The 24,338-nt window shown below is 46.9% G+C and overlaps 1 protein-coding gene across 1 annotated transcript in view; it reads right to left on the minus strand.

Moving 5' to 3' along the window:
• Positions 1–324: 324 nt before the first annotated feature.
• Positions 325–24,338, minus strand: part of JAK3 (Janus kinase 3) — a 792,993-nt gene continuing 768,979 nt past the window's right edge. The window contains exon 24 of the mRNA XM_073658556.1: positions 325–583. Coding sequence (XP_073514657.1) covers positions 425–583 — 159 coding nt within the window. The 3' untranslated portion in view covers positions 325–424. The remainder of the gene's footprint in view (positions 584–24,338) is intronic.

Raw genomic sequence — 24,338 nt, forward strand, 5'->3', positions numbered from 1 at the left:
AGTATGTGTGTAATCTGTCTGTGTTTATGTAGTGTGTGTATGTGTCTAGTGTGTGTGTGTTTGGGAACCTGTCAGCAGAGTGTTCATTAAACTAATGCCATGATGCAGCAGTACTTACAGTTGTAATAAATACTAAACATGAGAACAAGAGGGCACAGCCTGGAATTAGTTGTGGGAAAGATCTAAAGCAATATAAGTAGATGCTCAGAAGTCATTAGGGTCAATAGGGTGTCACTTTTTATCATTTTTAAAACATTTATTAGACTTCATCTTTAACATGCAAACTATTTAACAGTTAACTGTAAAATGTAACTAAATGGAATGAAAAAAATAGACTTCATAGATTTCAGGAGGAATACATGTGTCTTTATAGTTGCCTTCATTGTAAATTGACACAATTTGATAAGAATATATGCATTCAATTTTAACGGAACTGAAACTGATCTTCATACATGTTGCTGTGTAGATTGCAGGGCTCGCTCTGATATACTCGGCGGAGCTGTTCACACTGATTCTCTAGCACACTAAATGTTGGCCGCTCAGATGGTTGGAATGACCAGCAAGACAGCATCATCTTATATACCTGCAATTAAGAGAGATGTTATGTTTAAACAGCACATTACAAAGTGGCTAAATACACATAAATTGAACATCACAATCTCAGCTTGTTGCCCCTTCCAACATGTTCCTGTCTTGGTCCCAGCTGTCAACACTTGTTCAATTGCTAATGTCTTGGGAATAACTTTCATACTTTATGTTTAGGGCTACACATATTTTTTATCGATTACTACAAAAAATGTTTTCTTTAGAGATGCATTAGCTCAGGGCTGGGCCCCCACCTCCATATTAGTCACGGCCTTTGTAGCGTTCTAGATCCTATATTTATTTATTTTACTCATATACAGTACAAACCAAAAGTTTGGACACACCTTCTCATTTAAAGATTTTTCTGCATTTTCATGACTATGAAAATTGTACATTCACACTGAAGGCATCAAAACTATGAATTAACACATGTGGAATTATATACTTAAAAAAAAAGTGTGAAACAACTGAAAATATGTCTTATATTCTAGGTTCTTCAAAGTAGCCACCTTTTGCTTTGATGACTGCTTTGCACACTCTTGGCATTCTCTTGATGAGCTTCAAGAGGTAGTCACGGCAAACCTCGTAGTGGGTCCTAACATTTTCTACCTGAACGGGAGCGGAGCCGTGCGCCAACCACCGCCACAGCGACAATGCACCAGATGGGTGGGCGGCCTGGTGCCTCACAGCACCTATGCTGCAAGACCAAATCCCCATGACTCCAGGCCACGCCGCCCCCAAAGCACAAAGCCACAGCAACAATGGCCGACACACTGCACCAACACCACAAGAAAGGAGCATTGTGACTCACCTTCCTCCAGCTCGTGACGTGGCAGTGGGCTTCATGCAGTCTGATCAGAATGTTAAACTAAGAACCTCATGTTCAGTTATATATTTTTGCCGAGAGGCATTAGATCAAATGTATGATTTTTGGAGGTGCGGTCCATGCTCCTTTTTTTTGCATTGCATATTCTTTCCCCTTTCTTGGACCAGCACTCCTCCCATTTGGCACAGGTGATTTTAATTAGCAGGAGACTGCAAAGAGGGTCCAGCCTATTTTTGCTCTCACTTGAGAGCTTGAGGAAGGTGAGTGTTTTTTTTTTTGTTCCTTTCATGTGGTGTTGGTGCAGTGTGTCGCCCATTGTTGCTGTGGTTTTGCGCTTGTGGGGCGGCGTGGCCTGGAGTCATGGGGACTCGGTCTTGCAGCATAGGTGCTGTGAGGCACCAGGCCGCCCACCCTGCTGGTGCATTGTCACTGTGGCGGTGGTTGGCGCACGGCTCCGCTCCCGTTCAGGTAGGAAATGTTAGGACCCACTACGAGGTTTGCCATGACGTGGCAGTGGGCTTCATACAGTCTGATCAGAATGTTAAACTAAGAACCTCATGTTCAGTTATATATATTTTTGCCGAGAGGCATTAGATCAAATGTATGATTTTTGGAGGTGGGGTCCATGCTCCTTTTTTTTTTCCTTTAGCAACATGTTCACGCTGAACTTTCCCCTTATCTAACTCTATCTTCGACAACCGACAATCTGGCTTCTATCCCCACCATTCCACTGAAACTACCCTGACCAAAATTACTAATGACTTACTTACAGCCAAAGCTAACAGACAATTCTCTATACTTCTCCTTCTACAACTGTCCTCTGCCTTCGACACAGTTTACTACCGTCTCCTCGAATGTTCCTGTGCTGGGATTTGGGGGTCAGTAATGCTAGGGAATGCTTGTGGTGGGATTTTGGGGGTCTATAATGCTGGCGAATGCCTGCAGTGGGATTTGTGGGGGGACTGTAATGCTGGGGGATGCTTGTGGTGTGATTTGGGGGGACTATAATGCTCGGGATCCCTGTGGATGGTTCTGGGATGTGTGAAATGCTGTGGGGATGTCTGTGGTGAGATTTTGGGGGTCAATAATGCTGGGGGATGTCTGTGGTGGCATTTGGGGTGTGTGCAATGCTGTGGGGATTCCTGTGGTGGGATTTGAGGGGTGTGCAATTCTTGGGGGATGCCTGTGGTGAAATTTTGGGGATCTATAATGCTGGAGGATGTCTGTAATGAGATTTTGGGTGTGTGCAATGTTGTGGAGATGCCTGTGTTGGGATTTGGGGTGTGTGCAATGCTCTGGGGATGTCTATGGTGGGATTTTGGGGAGTGTGCGATGATGGAGGGACATCTGTGGTGGGATTTTTGGGGGTGTTTAATGCTGGGGGATGCTTGTGGTGAGATTTTGAGGCTTTAAAATGCTGGGTAATGACTGTGGTGGCATTTTGAGGGTCTATAATGCTGGGTGATGCCTCTGGTGCGCTTTGGGATGTGTGCAATGATGGTGTGATTCCTGTGGTGGGATTTGGGAGGCATGCAATGCTGGGGGGATGTATGCGTTTTGAGATTTGAAGGGTGTACAATGCTGAGAGGAAGCTTGGGATTTGGAGGGACTGTAATACTGGGGGGGTGCCTGTGGTGTGGTTTGGGGGGCTGCATTGCTGCGGGTGATGCCTGTGGTGGAATTTGCAGACAATATAGAATTACAAAGAAGTAATGTTTAAGAAGGGTTTGGGGAGTGTTTAAAGGGAGTTTTCCTCTGAAGGTTTTCTGTAGTGAGAGGGGTCTTCAATAAGGTTCTGTTCTTTTCTGGGGTCCTGAATAATGTATGTCTAAAGGTCTGTATTTGTTAGTTTAGCATTAGTGGGGGCTTGTCCCTGTGGTATATTAAGATGCGTTTTGAGATCTTTACTATTTAGCGGATTTGTTCACTGACTTACTACTTGTGAGGCAATGTGCATATGGACGCTGATTCTCACCGGCTAAGCAACTTCAGGAAAAATGGCAGTTGTTGTTTCCGTTAGGCTTCTCTGCTATCGTTCTTGCAAGGGCTCTGCCGCTTGTTTTTATTTTGCTCTATACTCGCCTGAAAAATTAAAGAGAACCTGTCCTGTAAAAAAACACTATTAACCTGCACATATGGGATTAATCTGCAGGTTACTAGAGTTCTGAAGCTGTGCGGCTGCTGCACCGAAAGCCTGGCTACAGGGAGAAAATTAACTTTCAGTCAGGCTTTCAGTCATAGAGATGTGGCCAGCACAGCTTAAGTTATCGCTCAGTACAGTGAGCAGCGGCTGTAACCACCCCCCAGCACTGACTGACAGCCGACTTTAATGCAGAGTTGGCTGTCAGTCATTGCCGGAGTGCCGTTAAAGCCACCACTCACTATGCAATGAGCAGTGACTGAAGCCGTGCCATCCCATCCATATGATTGAAAGCCCAAGCTTTCCGGGAACATAAAAGTTCATTTTCTCCAGGCAGCAGGGCTCACATTGTGGGCGTCGTTAAACTTCAGAATGCTATTAACCTGCAGATTAATAGCAATTTTCTACATGACAAGTTCACTTTAAAGGGGTGTTCTGAAAGCTAATATATCCTTTCTTAACTTCTATCTTTACACCCTAAGCGTCACACGGGCATTGTTCGTAGTCACCTGGCAGCTCCAAAATGGCTACCATGAACAGGCTTAGTGCAAGATACTCAGTTTCTCAGAGCTGAGGGGTCGCCCTGGCCTTCACCTGTTAACTGCTGTATGGGGACCAGGACAAGGGCTACAGAGTCAGCTGCTGTTCAGTGGCACAAACTAGAAAGAAGGACCATCAAGCAGGGTCAAAGCTAAGAGGTCACCTGAGAGACAAAATCGTAAAGCAAGTGGGTAGTCAAAAGTCAAGCTGAGATCAAAGAGCAGAGCAATAATCAGAACAACAAACAGTATCAGAGCACAGCAGTATTCACCAAGACAACAATGCTATTGACTGACAGTGGAGTCAAAGCGTCAGGGGTTTAAATAGCTGACTGCCATACCCAGAGCTCTCAGGAAGGAGTGTTCAAAACCTATATCAAATGAAAGCAATAGCTCTCTAATAAAGAAGCACCGAAAGTCCCAGGACTGGTGCTGTTGTGGCGCCCTGCTGTGCATTGGTGCCACAGATCCTAGAGGTGTGCATGGACGGATTCTTCCACAAGAGGCCCTCGTAGCATACACACACCTCCACCTTCCACCTCAGACCAGCAGAGGGAGCCCAATAGGGATATAAAAAGGGAAGGTGGAGCTAGGCAGTGCAGTCTAGAGAACAGTTTCCCCAGGGGACAAAGGTAGTTCCAGTCCCTCTAGAGAGAGTTCAGACTCATAAAGCTCAGTCAGTGAGCCTAAGGCATGCCGACGCCATAAGAGCGGTGAAGAGTAGCGAGGCCTACTGCCAGTGTGAAGCCTAGTGAGGGCACCGAGCGTGGCTGAAGGCAAGTGGAGTAGCGAGCTACGTAGGGGGCAGAGGAGCTTAGCCAGCTCACCCCAAGACCATTTACCGGACACCGTGTCCGTGTCTGCAAGGATCTCTAGGACCAGCAGAAACAACCGTAACCCCTGGCGAACTACATGTCCCAGGAACACCAAAAGCTGACTGATATACCAGGGTCAGGAATCACTGAAGCTCAAGAGACCAGGGAGTGTGATCTCCAACAGAAGGCCCTACCACCAGGTCAGCAGGTGCAAGACAGAGACCAAGTTAGGCCTAGCTTCAGGCAGGTCATAAACTTATCAGGAAAAGGCAAGAAACAGGAGGCCCCACACCCACTCACTGGGGAGAGTCCTGAAGTGCACCGTTCACCCTACAGTGCCCTGGATTGTGCCTGAAACACCACCAGTAAAGGTACTGAAGTGAACTGTTGTGAGTGTGCCTATTCTTCTTCCGACCCGGATGGGTCCCCTCTGTCCTGCACCCCTTCTCCTACGCTGCCCTGAGGCCCCGCTCCACCTGTGGGGAGCCGCACCAACTAAGCTGCCTGACCACCGGCCTCAGAGAACTGTAGCAGCGCTGGTGATCCTCACCAGACACCACGGGTGGCGTCACAAACTCTTTCCTATCCCATACACCTTTTCCCCACCATTCCTTCTTCCTTTTAAAGAGTGACCCCAGGGTACAGGCCTGGGAGCCGGCCACCACAGCATCCCCCAAAACCAAACAGCAAGGCCCGAGCGCCGAGTCCCGAACCCTTGGGCGCGTCATCTCTTCCTGGCGTCACGAACAGGATTCCGTGCCGCTGCAACGATGGAGTGTTGTGCCTGTTGCCACCGGGTACTGTGCGCCTTTATTCTGAACTGTGTATTTAACTGTGGCGAAGATCGCCGCCATTGTTGAGTCGCCGAGCGGGAAGAAGGGCGTAACCGCGGGAAACTGAGAGGCGTACCTGCTAAAGCGCATGAAGCCCCGGACACGCCCCACGCCTCGACGTCAAACCAGGAAGCACCAGGTCCTGGAAGGAGCGCCATTGAACGCTCTGACCTAGGACGCAAGCGACGCAAGGTCCTGAAGAAGACCGTCACCTGCAGAGCTGCAGCCTACCGGAAGAAAAGAAAAGAAGGTAGGCCACGGTTCGCTAGGGGGGCACCAGAATGTCCGAAGAACAGCACAACGCCGGAGTACCGGTTAACCGCCCTGAAGTTCAACCCGTGCTCGGCGCCGAGCAGGCCGAAGCAGCCGCTCCACCAGCAGGGCCTGTAACCCCTGTCATACCCAAGGCACCTACCGTACATCCCTGGAGCGAAGTGGCTCCCCCAGTACAGCGGCAAACCAGATACCCTGTCTGGAGTTAAACGGAAAATATGCGGTATACTGGACATGTACTCTATGACAGACAAGCAAAGAGCCGCTGTTGTATTAGGACAACTGACTGGTGCTGCGAAGCGAGAAGTAGAAACCTGGTTGGCCGCAGACCAGGAGTCAGTGTCCGCAATCTTTAAAAAGTTACAAACTGTCTTTGAGAATCGTACTGAGACAGACCTCCGGATGAGGCTCTACAACTGCTCTCAGCAACTGGAGGACAGTGTTCGGGACTCATGACACTCAACAAACAAATCTCTCCTAAAGGTCCTAGGCACAAACAACCTCCCATGGGGAGTGTTAGATGGGGCATTCTCCTGGGCTTTAAGAATCTCATCTTCCAAAACGGAGTCCAATGCAGCAATCACAACACCTTCTTGTAAAATGCTCTCCTCCTCCTCAGCACCGACCATGGGAGAAAAGCTGCGAGACAAAGCATCAGCTTTAACATTCTTGGTACCCGGGATGTAAGTAACAGAAAAATTAAACCGCGAAAAAAAAAGTGCCCACCTAGCCTGACGGGCATTCAAGCGCTTGGCAGCATCAAGATAGATCAGATTTTTATGATCAGTGAAAACCTGAATGGGAAATTCAGCACCTTCCAAGAGATGACGCCAGTGTTCAAATGCGAGTTTAATAGCCAGAAATTCCCGATTACCAATATCGTAATTAAGTTCCGTCTCAGAAAATTTTTTTGAAAAAAAGGCACAGGGATGTACTCCATCCTTGATTTCCTGAGACAACACCGCACCGACCCCCACAGAAGAAGCATCAACCTCAACCAAAAACGGCTTAGTCATATTAGGCTGCATAAGGATGGGGGCAGAGCTGAACCTCTCCTTTAGAAACACAAAAGCTTCAATGGCCTCAGTAGTCCACTGAACCGTATTAGCACCTTTCCTGGTGAGATCGGTCAGTGGTTTAACAATAATAGAAAAATTTTTAATGAATTTTCTGTAGTAATTGGCGAAACCCAAAAACCTCTGTATCGATTTCAAACCAATAGGCCTAGGCCATTCCTGCAAAGCTTGAACTTTCACCGGGTCCATCTCAAAACCCTCGCTGGAGATAATGTAGCCCAAAAAACGAATTCTCTGTACAGCGAACTCACACTTCTCCAGCTTAGCAAAAAGCGAATTGTCAATCAATAACTGTAATACCTCACGTACGCTCCGCCAATGAGACTCCAGATCAGGCGAATAAATCAAAATGTCATCCAAATACACAACCACATTTTTGCCGATCAAAGGTCATTAATAAGATTCTGAAAAAATGCTGGTGCATTGGTAAGACCAAAAGGCATCACCAGATTCTCAAAATGACCCACAGGAGTGTTAAAAGCAGTCTTCCATTCGTCACCCTCCTTCATGCGCAACAGATTGTATGCCCCCCGCAGATTAATTTTAGAGAACCACTTGGCCCCCACTAACTGGTTAAACAAATCAGGAATCAATGGCAGTGGGTAAGGATTGCGTACAGTAATTTTATTAATCTCGCAAAAGTCCAGACAAGGACGTAAACCGCCGTCCTTTTTTTTAACAAAAAAAAATCCAACAGCCACAGGTGACTTAGAGGGTCTGATATGACCGGCGGCCAAGCTCGTCTGTATGTATTCCTCCAAAGCCTTTCTCTCAGGAATAGTAAGATTAAATAAACGACTTTTAGGGAGAGTCGCTCCAGGGACAAATTCAATGGTACAATCATAGTCTCTATGAGGAGGCAAAATTTGCGACTCCTCCTCAGAAAAAACTTTCCAAAAATCCTGAATAGGTACAGGTAATTCCCCTTTATCCACAGCAGCAATGCGCCCGTTACAACACTTGTCATAACACTTAGGGCTCCAGGACTTAATTTCATTGGTAGACCAATCCAGTACAGGATTGTGCAATTTTAACCAGGGCAAACCCAAAACTACTGGAGAAGGCAAATTATTTAATACCACCAAATCCAAATTTTCTTGGTGAATACCATTAATAGTGAGGGGAAATTCATAAACCTTGTGAGTAACACATTTCAAGGGAGAGCCATCGACAGAAACCACGGCAATAGGGGATGACAAAGGTTTGGGTTTTAATTTAAGTTTTTCCAAGAATCCCCCATCAATCACATTCAGAGTAGAACCACAATCCACAAATACCCGAAATTCAATTAATTCTTCCTGAGCAGCGGTAGTAGCAGAAAGAAATACCCCCTTAGTATTTAAACAGGCTATACGGGCGTAACTGACCTTTTTTCTTTCTTTGTTCATAAGAAGCACACAGTTCTTAATGAAATGGTCAGATTTTCTGCAATAAAAGCACAAACCTTCAGAAAACCTGCGGTCTTTTTCCTGAGAGCGGGGTGACATCGCCCCAATCTCCATCGGCTCTCCAATGTCAGTACAGACCCTCTCAGAACTCGGAGCTGACATGGCAGAGGATTTACTCTAATTAACCCTTGCACGCAGTCTCCTGTCCACCCGTATAGCTAATTGCATTGCCTCCTGCAAGTTTCCAGGTGTAGGATAAGCAATCAGCAGATCCTTAACCCTTTCACCTAGCCCTGCAAGAAACAAACTTTTCAGAGCAGAATCGTTCCACCCCACCTGAGCAGACCACCGACGGAAGTGAGTACAATAATTTTCCACATTACCTGATCCCTGCCTCAAATGTCTCAATTGCGTCTCAGCTGATGAGACACGATCAGGATCATCATACAACAACCCCAAAGCAGAAAAAAAACTATCCACTGATCTAAAGCACGGATCACTAGGTTGGAGAGAAAAGACCCATCCCTGAGGTTCCTTGCGCAAAAGTGACATTATGAACCCTATGCGCTGTGATTCATCACCAGAGGATCTGGGTCTTAAACGAAAATACAATAAACAAGCATTTTTAAAGGAAAAAAAATCTTGTTGTTCACCAAAAAATAAATCAGGCAAACGTACCTTTGGCTCTACAAAATGCGCTCCAGCACAGCTACTCACGTGTTGTTGGAGCTCAGCCACCATCAGAGAGAGTCCCTGCAAGCGTTGAGCCAAATCCTGAACTGACACCATGATGGAAACTGGAGGTCTTTCCTTAGAGAAATTTTTGGGCTGGACTTACTGTTATGATCTGCTACAAGCACTAAGGAAAGACAGGAGATCTGTCCCTACAATAGAACTAAGCTTGATCCCTACGATGTAACGGGGAACCTGATCCTGCGATCAGACCCGCTAAAGTCCTAAGCTAGTCTGTACGAAGACCTATAGATGTGAGGGAGGGATCCCTACAAGAACTAGGGACTGGGAGTAAGATGGAAACCTCCTAGCAGAAATTGTAGCAGAAAAGGACAAAGAAACAACATAGAAAATAGAGGTCAAGAGACCTAGCTAAACTGACGGAGAAAGGTAACAAAGCACCAGGCTAGCTTAAGAGTTGAAATTACAATGAAGTCCAGCAAGGCCAGAAGGGCGGAGCAGGATTAAATAGGCAAAAAAGGTCATGTGACCAGCAAACTAAAAAAAACCTAACAGGAGAGTTCTAACAAGTACAGCAGGTTCGTGGGAGGAAGACCTTTCCTGTCCGTTGTGCTGGACGGCATCACAACATCCGCTCTGCTGGACACAGGATCTCAGGTAACCATCATGCCTGACGTCCTCTACAAAAGGTTCTGGTCCATGGATGACCTAAGCCCACCAGCTCCAAACCTTTCCGTTTATGCCTTAAACGGCCTCCCCCTTAACCTAGTCGGGGTTAAGGATGTGGCAGTAAAGGTGGGAAGAGTGGAACTGAAGGACCAGGGACTAATTGTAGTAGAGACTAATCCTGATGATACAAACTTGTATATGGTACTTGGCACTAATATTGTTAGTAACTGTTTGGGAGAAGTGGTGTTCTTGCTCCAACAGATAGCTGACACTGCCAGACCAGGGCAGAGAAGGGCGCTTCAGAAAGAGATCCGAGCCCTTATGTACCAGCAACAGGTAAAGCTAACAGGCGGTGAAATTGGTAATGTACGGGTGACAGACCCGGTACCCATTGTGATTCCCCCGATGAGTGAAATGCTGATTTGGTGTAGAACAGCAATAGGTCTCAAAGGACGGAGCTACCAGGTGGTAGTAGAGCCCCTTAGCTCGGAACATAGGCCTACACTCTTGACTGCCAGAGGGGTAGTGGATGTATGCAATGGGAGGGTGCCCGTACGCCTCCTAAACTATGGGGAGGACGAGGTTAGATTACCACGCTATGCCACTGTTGCCAAACTGTACACAGTAAATAACAACTCCATACACACGGCGGAGTCCTTAACCTCACCAGACAAAGTAGAGGATAATGGCCCGGCAACCCAGGTGGAGGATTGGTGTCAACAGCTCCATGTTGGGACAGACACCACTCCTGCCCATCAGAAGCAGGGTATACACCGGGTGGTTCAGGAATACGAGCAAGTATTCGGTAAGCACCCACTTGACTTTGGGAGGATTAAGGGGGTTTAACACCATATCCCCACAGGTGACCATTCACCCATCAAAGAACGTTACAGGCCTATACCACCATCACACTACCAGAAGGCGAAGGAGATGTTGCACGACATGAAGAAGGCAGGGGTAGTAAGGGATAGTTGTAGTCCCTGGGCAGCTCCCCTAGTTCTAGTCCAGAAAAAGGACGGAAGCATGAGAATGTGTGTAGATTACAGGCAAGTAAATCACATTACACATAAAGATGCATACCCTTTACCATGTATAGAGGAATCCCTGGCTGCCTTAAAGTATGCAAATTACTTCTCCACCCTTGACCTCACTAGTGGGTACAGGCAAGTAGCTGTTGCTGAGGAGGATCGGGAGAAGACGGCCTTCACCACCCCGATGGGACTCTGCGAGTTCAATAGTATGCCGTTTGGACTCTGCAACGCCCCCGGAATGTTCCAGAGATTGATGGAGTGCTGTCTGGGACACCGCAACTTCGAGACTGTACTACTATACCTGGACGACGTGATAGTGTACTCCAAAACGTATGAGGACCACTTAAAGCACATGGCGGAGGTATTTGAGTCGCTGTCTCGGTATGGGATGAAGCTGAAGCCCTCAAAGTGCCACCTGCTCAAGCGAAAGGTACAGTACCTGGGGCACATCGTTAGTCCAGAGGGAGTAGCACCAGACCCGGAGAAGGTCACTGCCATCCAGAAATGGCCGGAGCCGAAGAGCCTCAAGTAGGTACATCAGTTCCTGGGACTAGTCGGGTATTACCGGAGGTTTGTGAAGGACTATACTAAGAAAGCGGCGCCTCTGCAAGACCTCCTGGTAGGACAGTCCCCCAGAGGCAGAAATCCCCCGTTCCAGTGGGGTAAGGAGCAAGCTGAATCCTTTAATGTGATGAAGGAGATCCTGACCGGCAAAGTGATCCTAGCCTACCCTGACTACAGCCAACCGTTCCTGCTGTACACTGATGCCAGCAACGAAGGATTAGGAGCTGTACTGAGTCAGAAGCAGAATGGCAAAGAGAAGGTGATCGCCTATGCAAGCCGGAAGCTCCGACCGACCGAGAGGAACCCAGAGAACTATAGCAGCTTCAAGTTGGAGTTCCTGGCCCTGGTCTGGGCCATCACCGAGCGGTTCAAGCACTACCTAGCCTCCAGTAAGTTCACTGCCTTCACTGACAACAACCCCTTGACCTATCTAGAAACAGCCAAGCGAGAAGCCATGGAACAACGATGGATGGCTCGGCTGTCAAACTACCAATTCACTATTAAGTACCGGGCGGGCCGCAAGAACGCCAACGCCGATGCCCTGTCCAGGATGCCTCACCAGTCAGACACTGAAAAAGTGGATGACCTGGAGGAGATTGAACTACCTGCCTTTCATCGGAATGGGATGGTCCACGAGCAACGAGCCTCCAGGAGGCTTCGCGGTAAAACGTTAAACCCCCTGCCTCACCACAGCTGGAAGGAGACCCAGGACAGCGACCCGGTTGTCAGCCGTATCAAAGAGCTGATAACCCAGGAAGGTTCCTCCCTGGAGAAGGAAGCGTCTCTACAAGCCAAGCAGCTGTGGAATGAGAAGAGCCGGTTGTTCATCTATAGAGAGAAACTGTGCCGGAGGTACGTCAACCCCAAAACCCATGAGATGGTATAGCAGATAGTGGTGCCCAAGACAGACATCCAGATGGTGTTGGAAGCCTACCACGATCAGGTGGGGCACTTTGGCTGGAAGAAGCTAGAAACCCTGCTGAAGTGTCGGTTTTATTGGTTAGGAATGCGCAGTTCCATTGAGAGGTGATGCCGGAATTGTGGACCCTGTAGCCTCAGAAGAAAAAACTACAGCAGCCAGAAGGCACCCCTGCAACCCATCAAGACAACTCGACCTTTAGAGATCGTGGCCCTGGATCATGTCAAGCTGTCACCCAGCAGGTCAGGATATTCCTATGCCCTGACCATGGTGGATCACTACTCCCGGTTCCTGGTGGTCGCCCCGTCAAGGATCTGACGGCAGAAACTGCGGCGAAGATGTTTCAAGCGTACTTCTGCAGACCCCATGGATACCCGGAGCAGGTGCTGACGGATCAAGGCCCAGCCTTTGAAGCCGAACTGTTCAAGGAGTTCTGCCATTTGTACGGGTGTAAAAAGATCCGGACTACACCGTACCACCCCCAAACCAACGGTCTCTGTGAAAAGATGAATAACATCGTCAACGACCTGCTGAAGACCTTACCACTAGAGGAGAGAAATCAGTGGCCAGACCTACTACCTGACCTGGTAGATCTGTACAACCACATACCTGTGAGTTCCACCAATTGCACTCCAGCATATCTCATGTGAGCAAGACCTGGGAAGTTGCTCATGGACCTGGAGCTTGGTGTAGTAGAACCAGAAGGAGATATGTCCACTGAGGACTGGGACACGACCAGACAGGAGCAGTACAGAAGAGTACAGGCCTGTGTCGAAGACAATCTCACTCGGGTAAGGGACAAGCAGGAAGCCCACTACAATAAAAGTGCTCCCGCAGAACCCTTCACACCAGGAGAAGTGGTGTTAAAAAGGAAGAGGAGAAACCACAAACTTGATGACCAGTGGGAGAGAGAACCCTACACTGTGTTAAATTCAAGATTTGATAACAAGAAGACCTGTTTGATTAGCAAAGACGGAGGAATAACGACTGCAACGGTATCTAGTGACCATCTGAAGTTGTGTCCAGACCTGCTAAAGCCACAAGAAGAAGTGCCTCTCACCGTACCGGAGGAGCCTAAAGAAGCTGTACTCCATACTGACTTAGGAGATATCCCGGCAGATTGGCCTCAACTAGGAGGAGCAGTAATAATACCTGTGATCCACTTCTTTCAACAGCCAGAAGACCCTCCACAGCAAGTAGAGCCTATAAGTGCTTCAGAAGAGCCTGCTCAAGAAGAATCCCCAGAAGAAGGATCCCCGGTTGGAGCAGAGCAAGAAGGCCCAGCCAATGGTATACTTGCCAGTCCTGTAGAGAGGTTAAGGCAACCCTGCAGTTCCCCAACACTTAGAACTGACAGCATGGGAGGTAGTGCAAATACTACGCATCCCAGTACCACGTAGGTCGACACGTAGCACACGAGGTCAGACCCCTGTCAGATACAGAAAGTAAAGAAGGAAACTCTGACAGTGTAAATAGTTGCCCCTGGGGTATTATATTGTGTATTTTCATGTATGTATTTATTAACTTGTGTTTTGCCTTGTAATGGACAATTTAAGTGAAATGGACACTTTTCTTGTTTACCTCTAACTACCCGTCAGCGTATATTCAGAACTTTGTTGCTGAGGACTATGTGCAGCCCAAAAACTGCTTTTTGTAAATGATTGCACTCCCTGGAGTGCCCCTTTAGGTGACCTCAGAAGAAAAACCTGTCTGGTGTGGCACTAACTGAGGTCCAACTCAGGATCGCCATGCCTTGCAGCCACCCCAGGGCCTACGTGGAGGGTTTGGGACAGGTCCCTCAAGCTACCAAGTACTCTACCCTGTGAGATGGACATCCTGTGGGAACCTCACCGGAAGAGACTTGAATTCTGTGATTGTTTATCAAATTGTACATATTTATTTATTATTTATAATGTTTTATTATGTAACGTTCAAGCAAGTGCCTCCCATAAAGGGAAGATTGTTATTATTGTTGTTATAAAAAGTACTTCAGTCCGGGAGTACTGAGCTTTGGTAGGGGGGAATGTGGCGCCCTGCTGTGCGTTGGTGCCACAGATCCTAGAGGGGTGCATGGACGGATTCCTCCACAAGAGGCCCTCGTAGCATACACACACCTCCACCTTCCACCTCAGACCAGCAGAGGGAGCCCGATAGGTATATAAAAAGGGAAGGTGGAGCTAGGCAGTGCAGTCTAGAGAACAGTTTCCTCAGGGGACAGAGGTAGTTCCAGTCCCTCTAGAGAGAGTTCAGACTCATAAAGCTCAGTCATTGAGCCTAAGGCGTGCCGACGCCATAAGAGCGGTGAAGAGTAGCGAGGCCTACTGCCAGTGTGAAGCCTAGTGAGGGCCCCGAGCGTGGTCGAAGGCAAGTGGAGCAGCGAGCTACGTAGGGGGCAGAGGAGCTTAGCCAGCTCACCCCAAGACCATTTACCGGACACCGGGTCTGTGCCTGCAAGGATCTCTAGGACCAGCAGAAACAACCGGAACCCCTGGCGAACTACATGTCCCAGGAACACCAAAAGCTGACTGATATACCAGGGTCAGGAATCACTGAGGCCCAAGAGACCAGGGAGTGTGATCTCCAACAGAAGGCCCTACCACCAGGTCAGCAGGTGCAAGACAGAGACCAAGTTAGGCCTAGCTTCAGGCAGGTCATAAACTTATCAGGAAAAGGCAAGAAACAGGAGGCCCCACACCCGCTCTCTGGGGAGAGTCCTGAAGTGCACCCTTCACCCTACAGTGCCCTGGATCGTGCCTGAAACACCACCAGTAAAGGTACTGAAGTGAACTGTTGTGAGTGTGCCTATTCTTCTTCCGACCCGACTGGGTCCCCTCTGTCCTGCACCCCTTCTCCTATGCTGCCCTGAGGGCCCGCTCCACCTGTGGGGAGCCGCACCAACTAAGCTGCCTGACCACCGGCCTCAGAGGACTGTAGCAGCGCTGGTGATCCTCACCAGACACCACGGGTGGCGTCACGAACTCTTTCCTATCCCATACACCTTTTCCCCACCATTCCTTCTTCCTTTTAAAGAGTGACCCCAGGGTATGGGCCCGGGAGCCGGCCACCACGGCATCCCCCAAAACCAAACAGCAAAGCCCGGGCGCCGAGTCCCCATCCCTTGGGCGCGTCACTGTCACTCATCACAAGCAACAAAGACACGCTGCTTCACAGCAGCCAAAGCAGATACACAGGAGGCACGAATTGGCACAGATGTTGCACTAAGCAGTTTTGTAATGAGTTTTATTATAAAATAAAAAGTCCAGGAAGAGAACAGCACTTGCTTCATCCATAAAAAGGCTTTTATTCCAATAAAGATAAAATAAGGAACAGTTCACACAGCAGTACTCCATGAGACAGAGGGAAACTATAAAAAGAAAAGGCAACACGTTTCTGACCTTTGTGGTCCTTAATCACTGGCAGTGGTTAAAGGTGTTGTCCACTACTTTTTATTATCCCCCTAATGTATTCCCTCCGGGGCCCATAAGTGTTTTGTAAATACCTTGCATTGCAGTTACTGCCTGTGAGCGGTGCTATCACTGGCCGCTCACAGGCATCACGTGACCCCCGGCTGCAGCCGGCTCTGACATCCACTAATGTCACGTCAAGTTCCGGCTGCAGCCGAGGGTGACTTACTTCTGTGTCCCACGGTGGATGCTGGGCTGTGGATGCTGGACTGCCTGTGAGCGCCGCTCACAGGCAGTAACTGCAACGCAAGGTAATTACAAAAACCCTTATGAGCCCCTGGGGAATACATTGGGGGGATAACAAAAAGTAATGGATATCTTCTTTAAGTACCACAAAGGTCAGAAACTCGCAATGATTAAGGACCACAAATGTCTGAAACTGGCAGTGATTAAGGACCCCAAAGGTCAGAAACTGGCAATGATTAAAAACCAGAAAGGTCAGAAACGGCTTACCTTATCTTTTTATGGTTTCCCTCTATGCCTCATGGAGTACTGCTGTGTGAACTGTTCCTAATTTTATCTTTATTGGATTAAAAGCCTTTTTTTATGAATGAAGGGAGTGCTGGTCTCTTCCTGGACTTTCTGCTTTGAGCTTTTTTTGACCGTGCACTAAGCTGGTGAGCTGAACTGCTACTTTTTTGTATTTTATTATAAAATACCCTACACTTCTCACTATCTATCTAATCCCTAAATGTGCTTTTTTACTGCACTTCCTGTGATGTTTTCTTTGAGAGGAGTCTCACAATGGGATGTCACAGGAGGCTGGGGCTGCACTGACTTTCCTGCAGTATCTATCTCCCCTTCTGGGACAGATCATCAACAGGAGGCAACGCTGCAATTGATCTATGGTAATAGGATCTGTGGGAGTGGTGAGTGCAGGGCATGCACTCTGCTTCTAACTAAGATGTCATCAGGGGCAGAGATAGAAGTATTGAGTAACACCAGAGTTGCCCCTCAAACAAAGCTAGAAGGTGTGGGGCGGCGCTAGTGTCATTCAATGCTTCTATATCTCCACTGATGACATCTTCTTTCACAAGGTCAAAAAGCGTCAGATCTACTGGAGTGGCTTGGTAAAGTTTCTGGGGACTGTCCCAGTTTTTACTTTTAGCCTTTTAATAAATTTATCATAATTTTTTTTTGTTTTTAATCACGCTCTCCTGGACATGTTGATGGATACTCACCTTTATCGGATGTAATTTTCAGTATCTGCATTATTCTGTATTATTTGGGGCATTGCAAATGGGCATGGTCTTTATTAAGGGACATGGCATATGTCCGTAAAAAATTTGAGCCGTCCGTGAATTTTGGTACAGTTGTCCAGGAAAAATTGAATAGTAGGTTGGCAACCCTGCAGGGGAGTGATGAGTTTGTGCCATGGACAACAGCCTTCACAGAGGGGTTGCATTCTCCTCTCATGTCGATCTAAGGAGTTGTGGGGAGTGTGTTTTAGGGAAGAAGATAGAATGGTGCTTAGAGTGTACATTATTGCATTAGCCATAGCCACTACAAGGGGTCTGTATAGAGCCCTACAAGTTATAAGGTTGTACAATTATGCAGTACAGCACTGCACAAAGTGACACTTGTGCCTCATCCTCTCAGCTAATCATAGACTCCTCTTTTTAGGTGCATCTGTGATTGGATGACACTTGACGATGAAAGAGTGTCTGATTTGTCCTTAACCCCTTTAATGTGGTTTGCACATTAATGACTAGGCCAATTTTTACAATTCTGACCACTGTCACTTTATGAGGTAATAACTCTGGAAGGCTTCAACGGATCCCCCTAATTCTGAGACTGCTTTTTCGTGACATATTGTACTTCATGATAGTGAGAAAATTTCTTTGATATGACATGCGTTACTTTGCGAAAAAATCAGAAATTTGACAAAAATTTAGAAATTAGAATTTTCAAACTTTGAATTTTTATGCCTTAAATCAGTTATGTCGCACAAAATAGTTAATATATAACATTTCCCACATGTCTGCTTTACATCAGCACAATTTTTTTTGTTAGGAAGTTATAAGGGTTAAAAGTTGACCAGCGATTTTTCATTTTTCCAACAAAATTTACAAAACCATTTTTTTAGGGACCACATCACATTTGAAGTGACTTTGAGGGGCCTTTATGACAGAAAATACCAAAAAGTGACACCATTCTAAAAACTGCACCCCTCAAGATGCTCAAAACCACATTAAAGCAGCTTATTAACCATTCAGGTGCTTCACAGGAATTTTTGGAATGTGGAAGAAAACAATGAACATTTAACTTTTTTTCACAAAAAATGTTACTTTTTGACCCAATTTTTTTATTTTCGCAAGGGTAACAGGAAAAAATGGCCCCCAAAATTTGTTGTGCAGTTTCTCATGAGCGCGCTGATACCCCATATGTTGGGGAAAACCACTGTTTGGGCACACGGTAGGGCTCAGAAGGGAAGGAGCGTCATTTGACTTTTTGAATGTAAAATTTTCTTGAATAATTAGCGGACGCCATGTCACTTTTGGGGATCCCCTGATGTGCCTAAACAGTGGAAACCACCCACAAGTGACAACATTTTGGAAACTACACTCCTGAGCGAACTTATCTAGATGTGTGGTGAGCAACTTGAACCGCCATGTGCTTCACAAAAGTTTATAACATTGAGCCGTAAAAATAACATTTTCACATTTTTACCACAAAAATTGTTTTTCTGCCCCCACTTTTGCATTTTCATAAGGGTAACAGGATAAATTGCACCATATCATTGGTTGTGCTATTTCTCCTGAGTAAGCTGATACCCAATATGTGGGGGAAAACTACTGTTTGTGCGCATGGCAGGGAAGGAGCGCCATTTGACTTTTTGAATGTAAAATTTGCTTGAATAATTAGCGGATGCCATGTCGCGTTTGGAGAGCCCCTGATGTGCCTAAACAGTGGAAGTTGCCCAAAACTGACCCCATTTTGGAAACTAGACCCCTCAAGGAACTTCTCTAGATGTGTGGTGAGCACCCTGAACCCCCAGGTGCTTCACAGAAGTTTAAATAAAAGTGAAAATAAAGAAATCAAACTTTTTCCACAAAAATGAACTTTTAGCCCAAATTTTTTTATTTTCACAAAGGTAAGAGGAGAAAATGGACCCAAAAAATTGTTGTGCAATTTCTCCTGAGTACGCCGATACCCTATAGGTGGGGAAAATGCACTGTTTGGATGCACGGCAGGGTTCACAAGGGAAGGAGCACTGTGTGAATTTTTGAACGCAAAATTGGCTGGAATCGAGAGCGGACACCATGTCGCGTTTGGAGAGCCCCTGATGTGCCTAAACAGTGGAAGTTGCCCAAAACTGACCCCATTTTGGAAACTAGACCCCTCAAGGATTTTATCAAGGGGTATGGTGAAAATTTTGAACCCAGAGGTACAACACAGAATTTGATAACATTTGGTCATAATATTGAATAAGTTGTCATTAGCTGCTCGCTACTTGAGTTTGCATCGGGTGCTCGGGTATGCACCGAGTGGGTGCTCGAGTGACATGCTTAAGTCTCCGCCCCATATGTTTCGCGGCTGTTATACAGCCAAAAAAACACGCGGGGATTGCCTGCCATGTACGAGCGATCCCTGCATGGTTTTTTTTGGGTGTCTAACAACTGTGAAACATGCGGGGTGGGGACTCGAGCACGTCACTCGAGCACCTGCGATACATGATGCATACCCGAGTACCCACTAGTCGCTATATCGTCATCATAGCGTTTATTTTTTACATAGCTTTTATTTTTTACGCCGTTCCTCGTGCAGTATAAGTGATTAGATGACTTTATTTTTCGGGTCGGTGCGATTACAGCGATACCAGATTCATATCGGGTTTTTATGTTTGGCAGCTGTCACACACTAAAAGACGCATTTTTTTTACAAAGACTCGTTTTTGCAATCATTTTTCCATATTTCGTCCAACAGAGTCATGTAAGGGCTTATTTTTTGTGGGACAAGTTGAGGTTTTTATTGGTACCATTTTTGAGCACATGACATGTTTTGATCGCTTTCTATTCCGATTTTTGGGAGACAGCATAAACAAAAACCAACAACTCAGGATTAGAGATGAGCGGTGTTCGACTAGAACTGTTCGCCAATCTCAAATTCGAGCTGTTTTGGGCGGTGTTCGAGTTGTTCGACGAACCCGAACGATTTGCAAAAAATTCGGCTGTTCGAGGTTATGTTCGATAACTGTTCGTGCACCAAAAGCGTGTCCTGCATGTCTGGCGCTATTTAGAGCACCAATCATGCAGGGATTGTCTGCCACTCACTGTAATGTCACAGCCATGGTGGTTGTGGCATTACAGTGATTGCCCAAATCGATGGGAACAGTGCCAACAGTGAAACATGAAAAGCCGGCAATTCAGCAGCGGCATACACCTGTACCCGACAATTTAGAACCGAAAGAATAGAGCTTCACACATAGATTAGATAGATATAAACATGTCAGCCACATATATACGAAGTACAGTGAAAGTGCTGCTTACTGTACTTGTCATTTAGCGTAAAGGATTTATCAAAAAAAATAATAGTGTTTTCATGCACCGTCTCTTTAAAAAAGCCGGCCGGCAATTCAGCAGCGGTACCCGACAATTTATAACAGACAGAATAGAGCTTCACACATAGATTAGATAGATAGAAACATGTCCGCCACATATATACGAAGTACAGTGACAGTGTTGCTTACTGTACTTGTCATTTAGCGTAAAGGATTTATCAAAAAAAATAATAGTGTTTTCATGCACCGTCTCTTTAAAAAAGCCGGCCGGCAATTCAGCATCTGTACCCGACAATTTATAACAGACAGAATAGAGCTTCACACATAGATTAGATAGATAGAAACATGTCAGTCACATATATATGAAGTACAGTGATAGTGTTGGTTACTGTACTTGTCATTTAGTATTAAAATAAAGGATTTATTATTAAAAAAATTGGCGTGGGGTTCCCCTTAATTTTAGGCTCTAGCGGAGGTTAAGCAGACGGCTGGGGCTGATGTTTGAAGCCTGGGAAGGGGGTAATACCCACGGAGCTTCCCAGGCTACTAATATCAGCCCCCAGCTGAATACATAGCCTTTACTAGCTATTAAAATGGGGGACACCCCAAAAAAAATGACGTGGGGTCCCCCCTAATTTAATAGCTAGCAAAGGCTAGGCAGACAGCTGGGGGCTGATATTAATAGCCCAGGAAGGGAGCCATGAATATTGGCCCCCTCCCAGGCTAGAAACACCAGCCGTCAGCCGCCCCAGAAATGGCGCATTCATAGGATGCGCCAATTCTGGCACTTAGCCTCGCTCTTCCACGCTGCCCTGGTGCGGTGGCAGGGGGTAATAGGGTTGGGGTTGATGTCAGCTTATAATGCCAGCTGACATCAAGCCCAGGTTAGTAATGGAGAGGCGTCTATAAGACACCCCCATTACTAACCCCATAGTCAAAGTTAAAAAAAACACAAACACCCAGAATAAAGTCCTTTAATTGAAATAAAGACACAATCCTTTATTGTTCTAAATTAAACCATACTTACTGTCACGCCCATTCCAGCTGAAGCCAACGATCTCCTGCAATAAAAGAAAAATAATAAAGCAACCTCATCCTTACCTTTCCATGGTTCCCACGACAGCTTCAGCTCTGCTACATCGAGATGACAGGCTGGACCGCAGCAGAACGCTGCCATCCAGCCTCTCATCCCGCAGACACTGAGAAGCGCAGGCATGCTTGCGCTGCTCAGCGTCTCTCTGTGACGACATCCAGATGAGCCGAGTTCATGTCCAATGAACTCGGCTCACCTCATGCACGTCACTGACAGCGTGGGAAAATTCTCACGCTGAAGCGGTGAGTGCAGGAGAATTCTCCCACGCTGTCAGTGACGTGCATAAGGTGAGCTCATGTCCAATGAACTCAGCTCACCTCCTGCACGTCACTGACAGCGTGGGAGAATTCTCCTGCACTCAGCGCTTCAGAGTGAGAATTTTCCCACGCTGTCAGTGACGTGCATGAGGTGAGCCGAGTTCATTGGACATGAACTCGGCTCATCTGGATGCCCTCACAGAGAGACACTGTGGAGCGCAAGCAAGCCTGCGCTTCTTAGTGTCTGCGGGATGAGAGGCTGGATGGCAGCGTTCTGCTGCGGTCCAGCCTGTCATCTCGATGTAGCAGAGCTGGACCGGTCCTGGGAACCATGGAAAGGTAAGGATGATGTTGCTTTATTATTTTTCTTTTATTTCAGGAGATCGTTGGCTTCAGCTGGAATGGGCGTGATGGTAAGTATGGTTTAATTTAGAACAATAAAGAATTGTGTGTTTATTTCAATTAAAGGACTTTTTTCTGGGTGTTGTGTTTTTTTTAAATACTTTACTAGAAATTCATGGTGGTCATGTCTAATATTGGCGTGACCCCATGAATTTCGGGCTTAGGGCCAGCTGATAATGCCAAGCTGGCCCTAACCCCTTTATTACCCAGTGAGCCACCGCACCAGGGCCCTGGATGAGTTGGGTACAGCGCCAGAAGATGGCGCTTCTATGAACGCGCCATTTTCCGGGGTGGCTGCGGACTGCAATTTGCAGCGGGGGTGGCCCAGAAAGCTTGGGCCTCCCTGCGCTGCGGATTCCAGCCCCCAGCTGCCTAGTTGTACCTGGCTGGACACAAAAACAGGGCGAAGCCCCACGTCAATTTTCTTTAAATTATTTCATGAAATAATTAAGAAAAAAAGGGCTTCCCTATATTGTTGTGTCCGGCCAGGTACAAATAGGCAGCTGGTGGTTGGGGGCAGCCCGTTCCTGCCTGCTGTACCTGGCTGGACACAAATATAGTGCGAAGCCCCACGTCAATTTTTTTTAAATTATTTCATGAATTTCCTGAAATAATTTAAAAAAATTGAAGTGGGGCTTCGCACTATATTTGTGTCCAGCCAGGTAAAGCAGGCAGGAACGGGCTGCCCCCATCCACCAGCTGCCTATTTGTACCTGGCCGGACACAACAATATAGGGAAGCCCTTTTTTTCTTAATTATTTCATGAATTTCATGAAATAATTAAAAAAAATTGAAGTGGGGCTTCGCACTATATTTGTGTCCAGCCAGGTACAGCAGGCAGGAACGGGCTGCCCCCAACCACCAGCTGCCTATTTGTACCTGGCCGGATACAACAATATAGGGAAGCCCTTTTTTTCTTAATTATTTCATGAATTTCATGAAATAATTAAAAAAAAAAGTACGTGGGGCTTCGCCCTATTTTTGTGTCCAGCCAGGTACAACTAGGCAGCTGGGGGCTGGAATCTGCAGCGCAGGGAGGCCCAAGCTTTCTGGGCCCCCCCCGCTGCAAATTGCAGTCCGCAGCCACCCCGGAAAATGGCGCGTTCATAGAAGCGCCATCTTCTGGCGCTGTACCCAACTCATCCAGGGCCCTGGTGCGGTGGCTCACTGGGTAATAAAGGGGTTAGGGCCAGCTTGGTATTATCAGCTGGCCCCAAGCCCAAAATTCATGGGGTCACGCCAGTATTAGACATGACCGCCATGAATTTCTAGTAAAGTATTTAAAAAAAACACAACACCCAGAATAAAGTCCTTTAATTGAAATAAAGACACAATTCTTTATTGTTCTAAATTAAACCATACTTACCATCACACCCATTCCAGCTGAAGCCAACGATCTCCTGCAATAAAAGAAAAATAATAAACCAACCTCATCCTTACCTTTCCATGGCTCCCACGACGGCTCCAGCTCTGCTACATCGAGATGACTGGCTGGACCGCAGCAGAACGCTGCCATCCAGTCTGTCATCCCGCAGACACTGAGAAGCGCAGGCATGCTTGCGCTCCTCACTGTCTCGCTGTGACGGCATCCAGATGAGCCGAGGTCATGTCCAATGAACTCGGCTCACCTCATGCACGTCACTGACAGCGTGGGAAAATTCTCACGCTGAAGTGCTGAGTGCAGGAGAATTCTCCCACGCTGTCAGTGATGTGCATGAGGTGAGCTCATGTCCAATGAACTGAGCTCACCTCCTGCACGTCACTGACAGCGTGGGAAAATTCTCCTGCAATCAGCGCTTCAGCGTGAGAATTTTCCCACGCTGTCAGTGACGTGCATGAGGTGAGCCGAGTTCATTGGACATGAACTCGGCTCATCTGGATGTCGTCACAGAGAGACGCTGAGCAGCGCAAGCAAGCCTGCGCTTCTCAGTGTCTGCAGGATGACAGGCTGGATGGCAGCGTTCTGCTGCGGTCCAGCCTGTCATCTCGATGTAGCAGAGCTGCAGCTGTCGTGGGAACCATGGAAAGGTAAGGATGAGGTTGCTTTATTATTTTTCTTTTATTGCAGGAGATCGTTGGCTTCAGCTGGAATGGGCGTGATGGTAAGTATGGTTTAATTTAGAACAATAAAGGATTGTGTCTTTATTTCAATTAAAGGACTTTATTCTGGGTGTTTGTGTTTTTTTTTAACTTTGACTATGGGGTTAGTAATGGGGGTGTCTTATAGACGCCTCTCCATTACTAACCTGGGCTTGATGTCAGCTGGCATT

The sequence above is a fragment of the Phyllobates terribilis genome, unplaced genomic scaffold (assembly GCF_046119375.1).
Source record: "Phyllobates terribilis strain yellow unplaced genomic scaffold, ASM4611937v1 Scaffold_1__5_contigs__length_1240528914, whole genome shotgun sequence".
NCBI lineage: Eukaryota > Metazoa > Chordata > Amphibia > Anura > Dendrobatidae > Phyllobates > Phyllobates terribilis.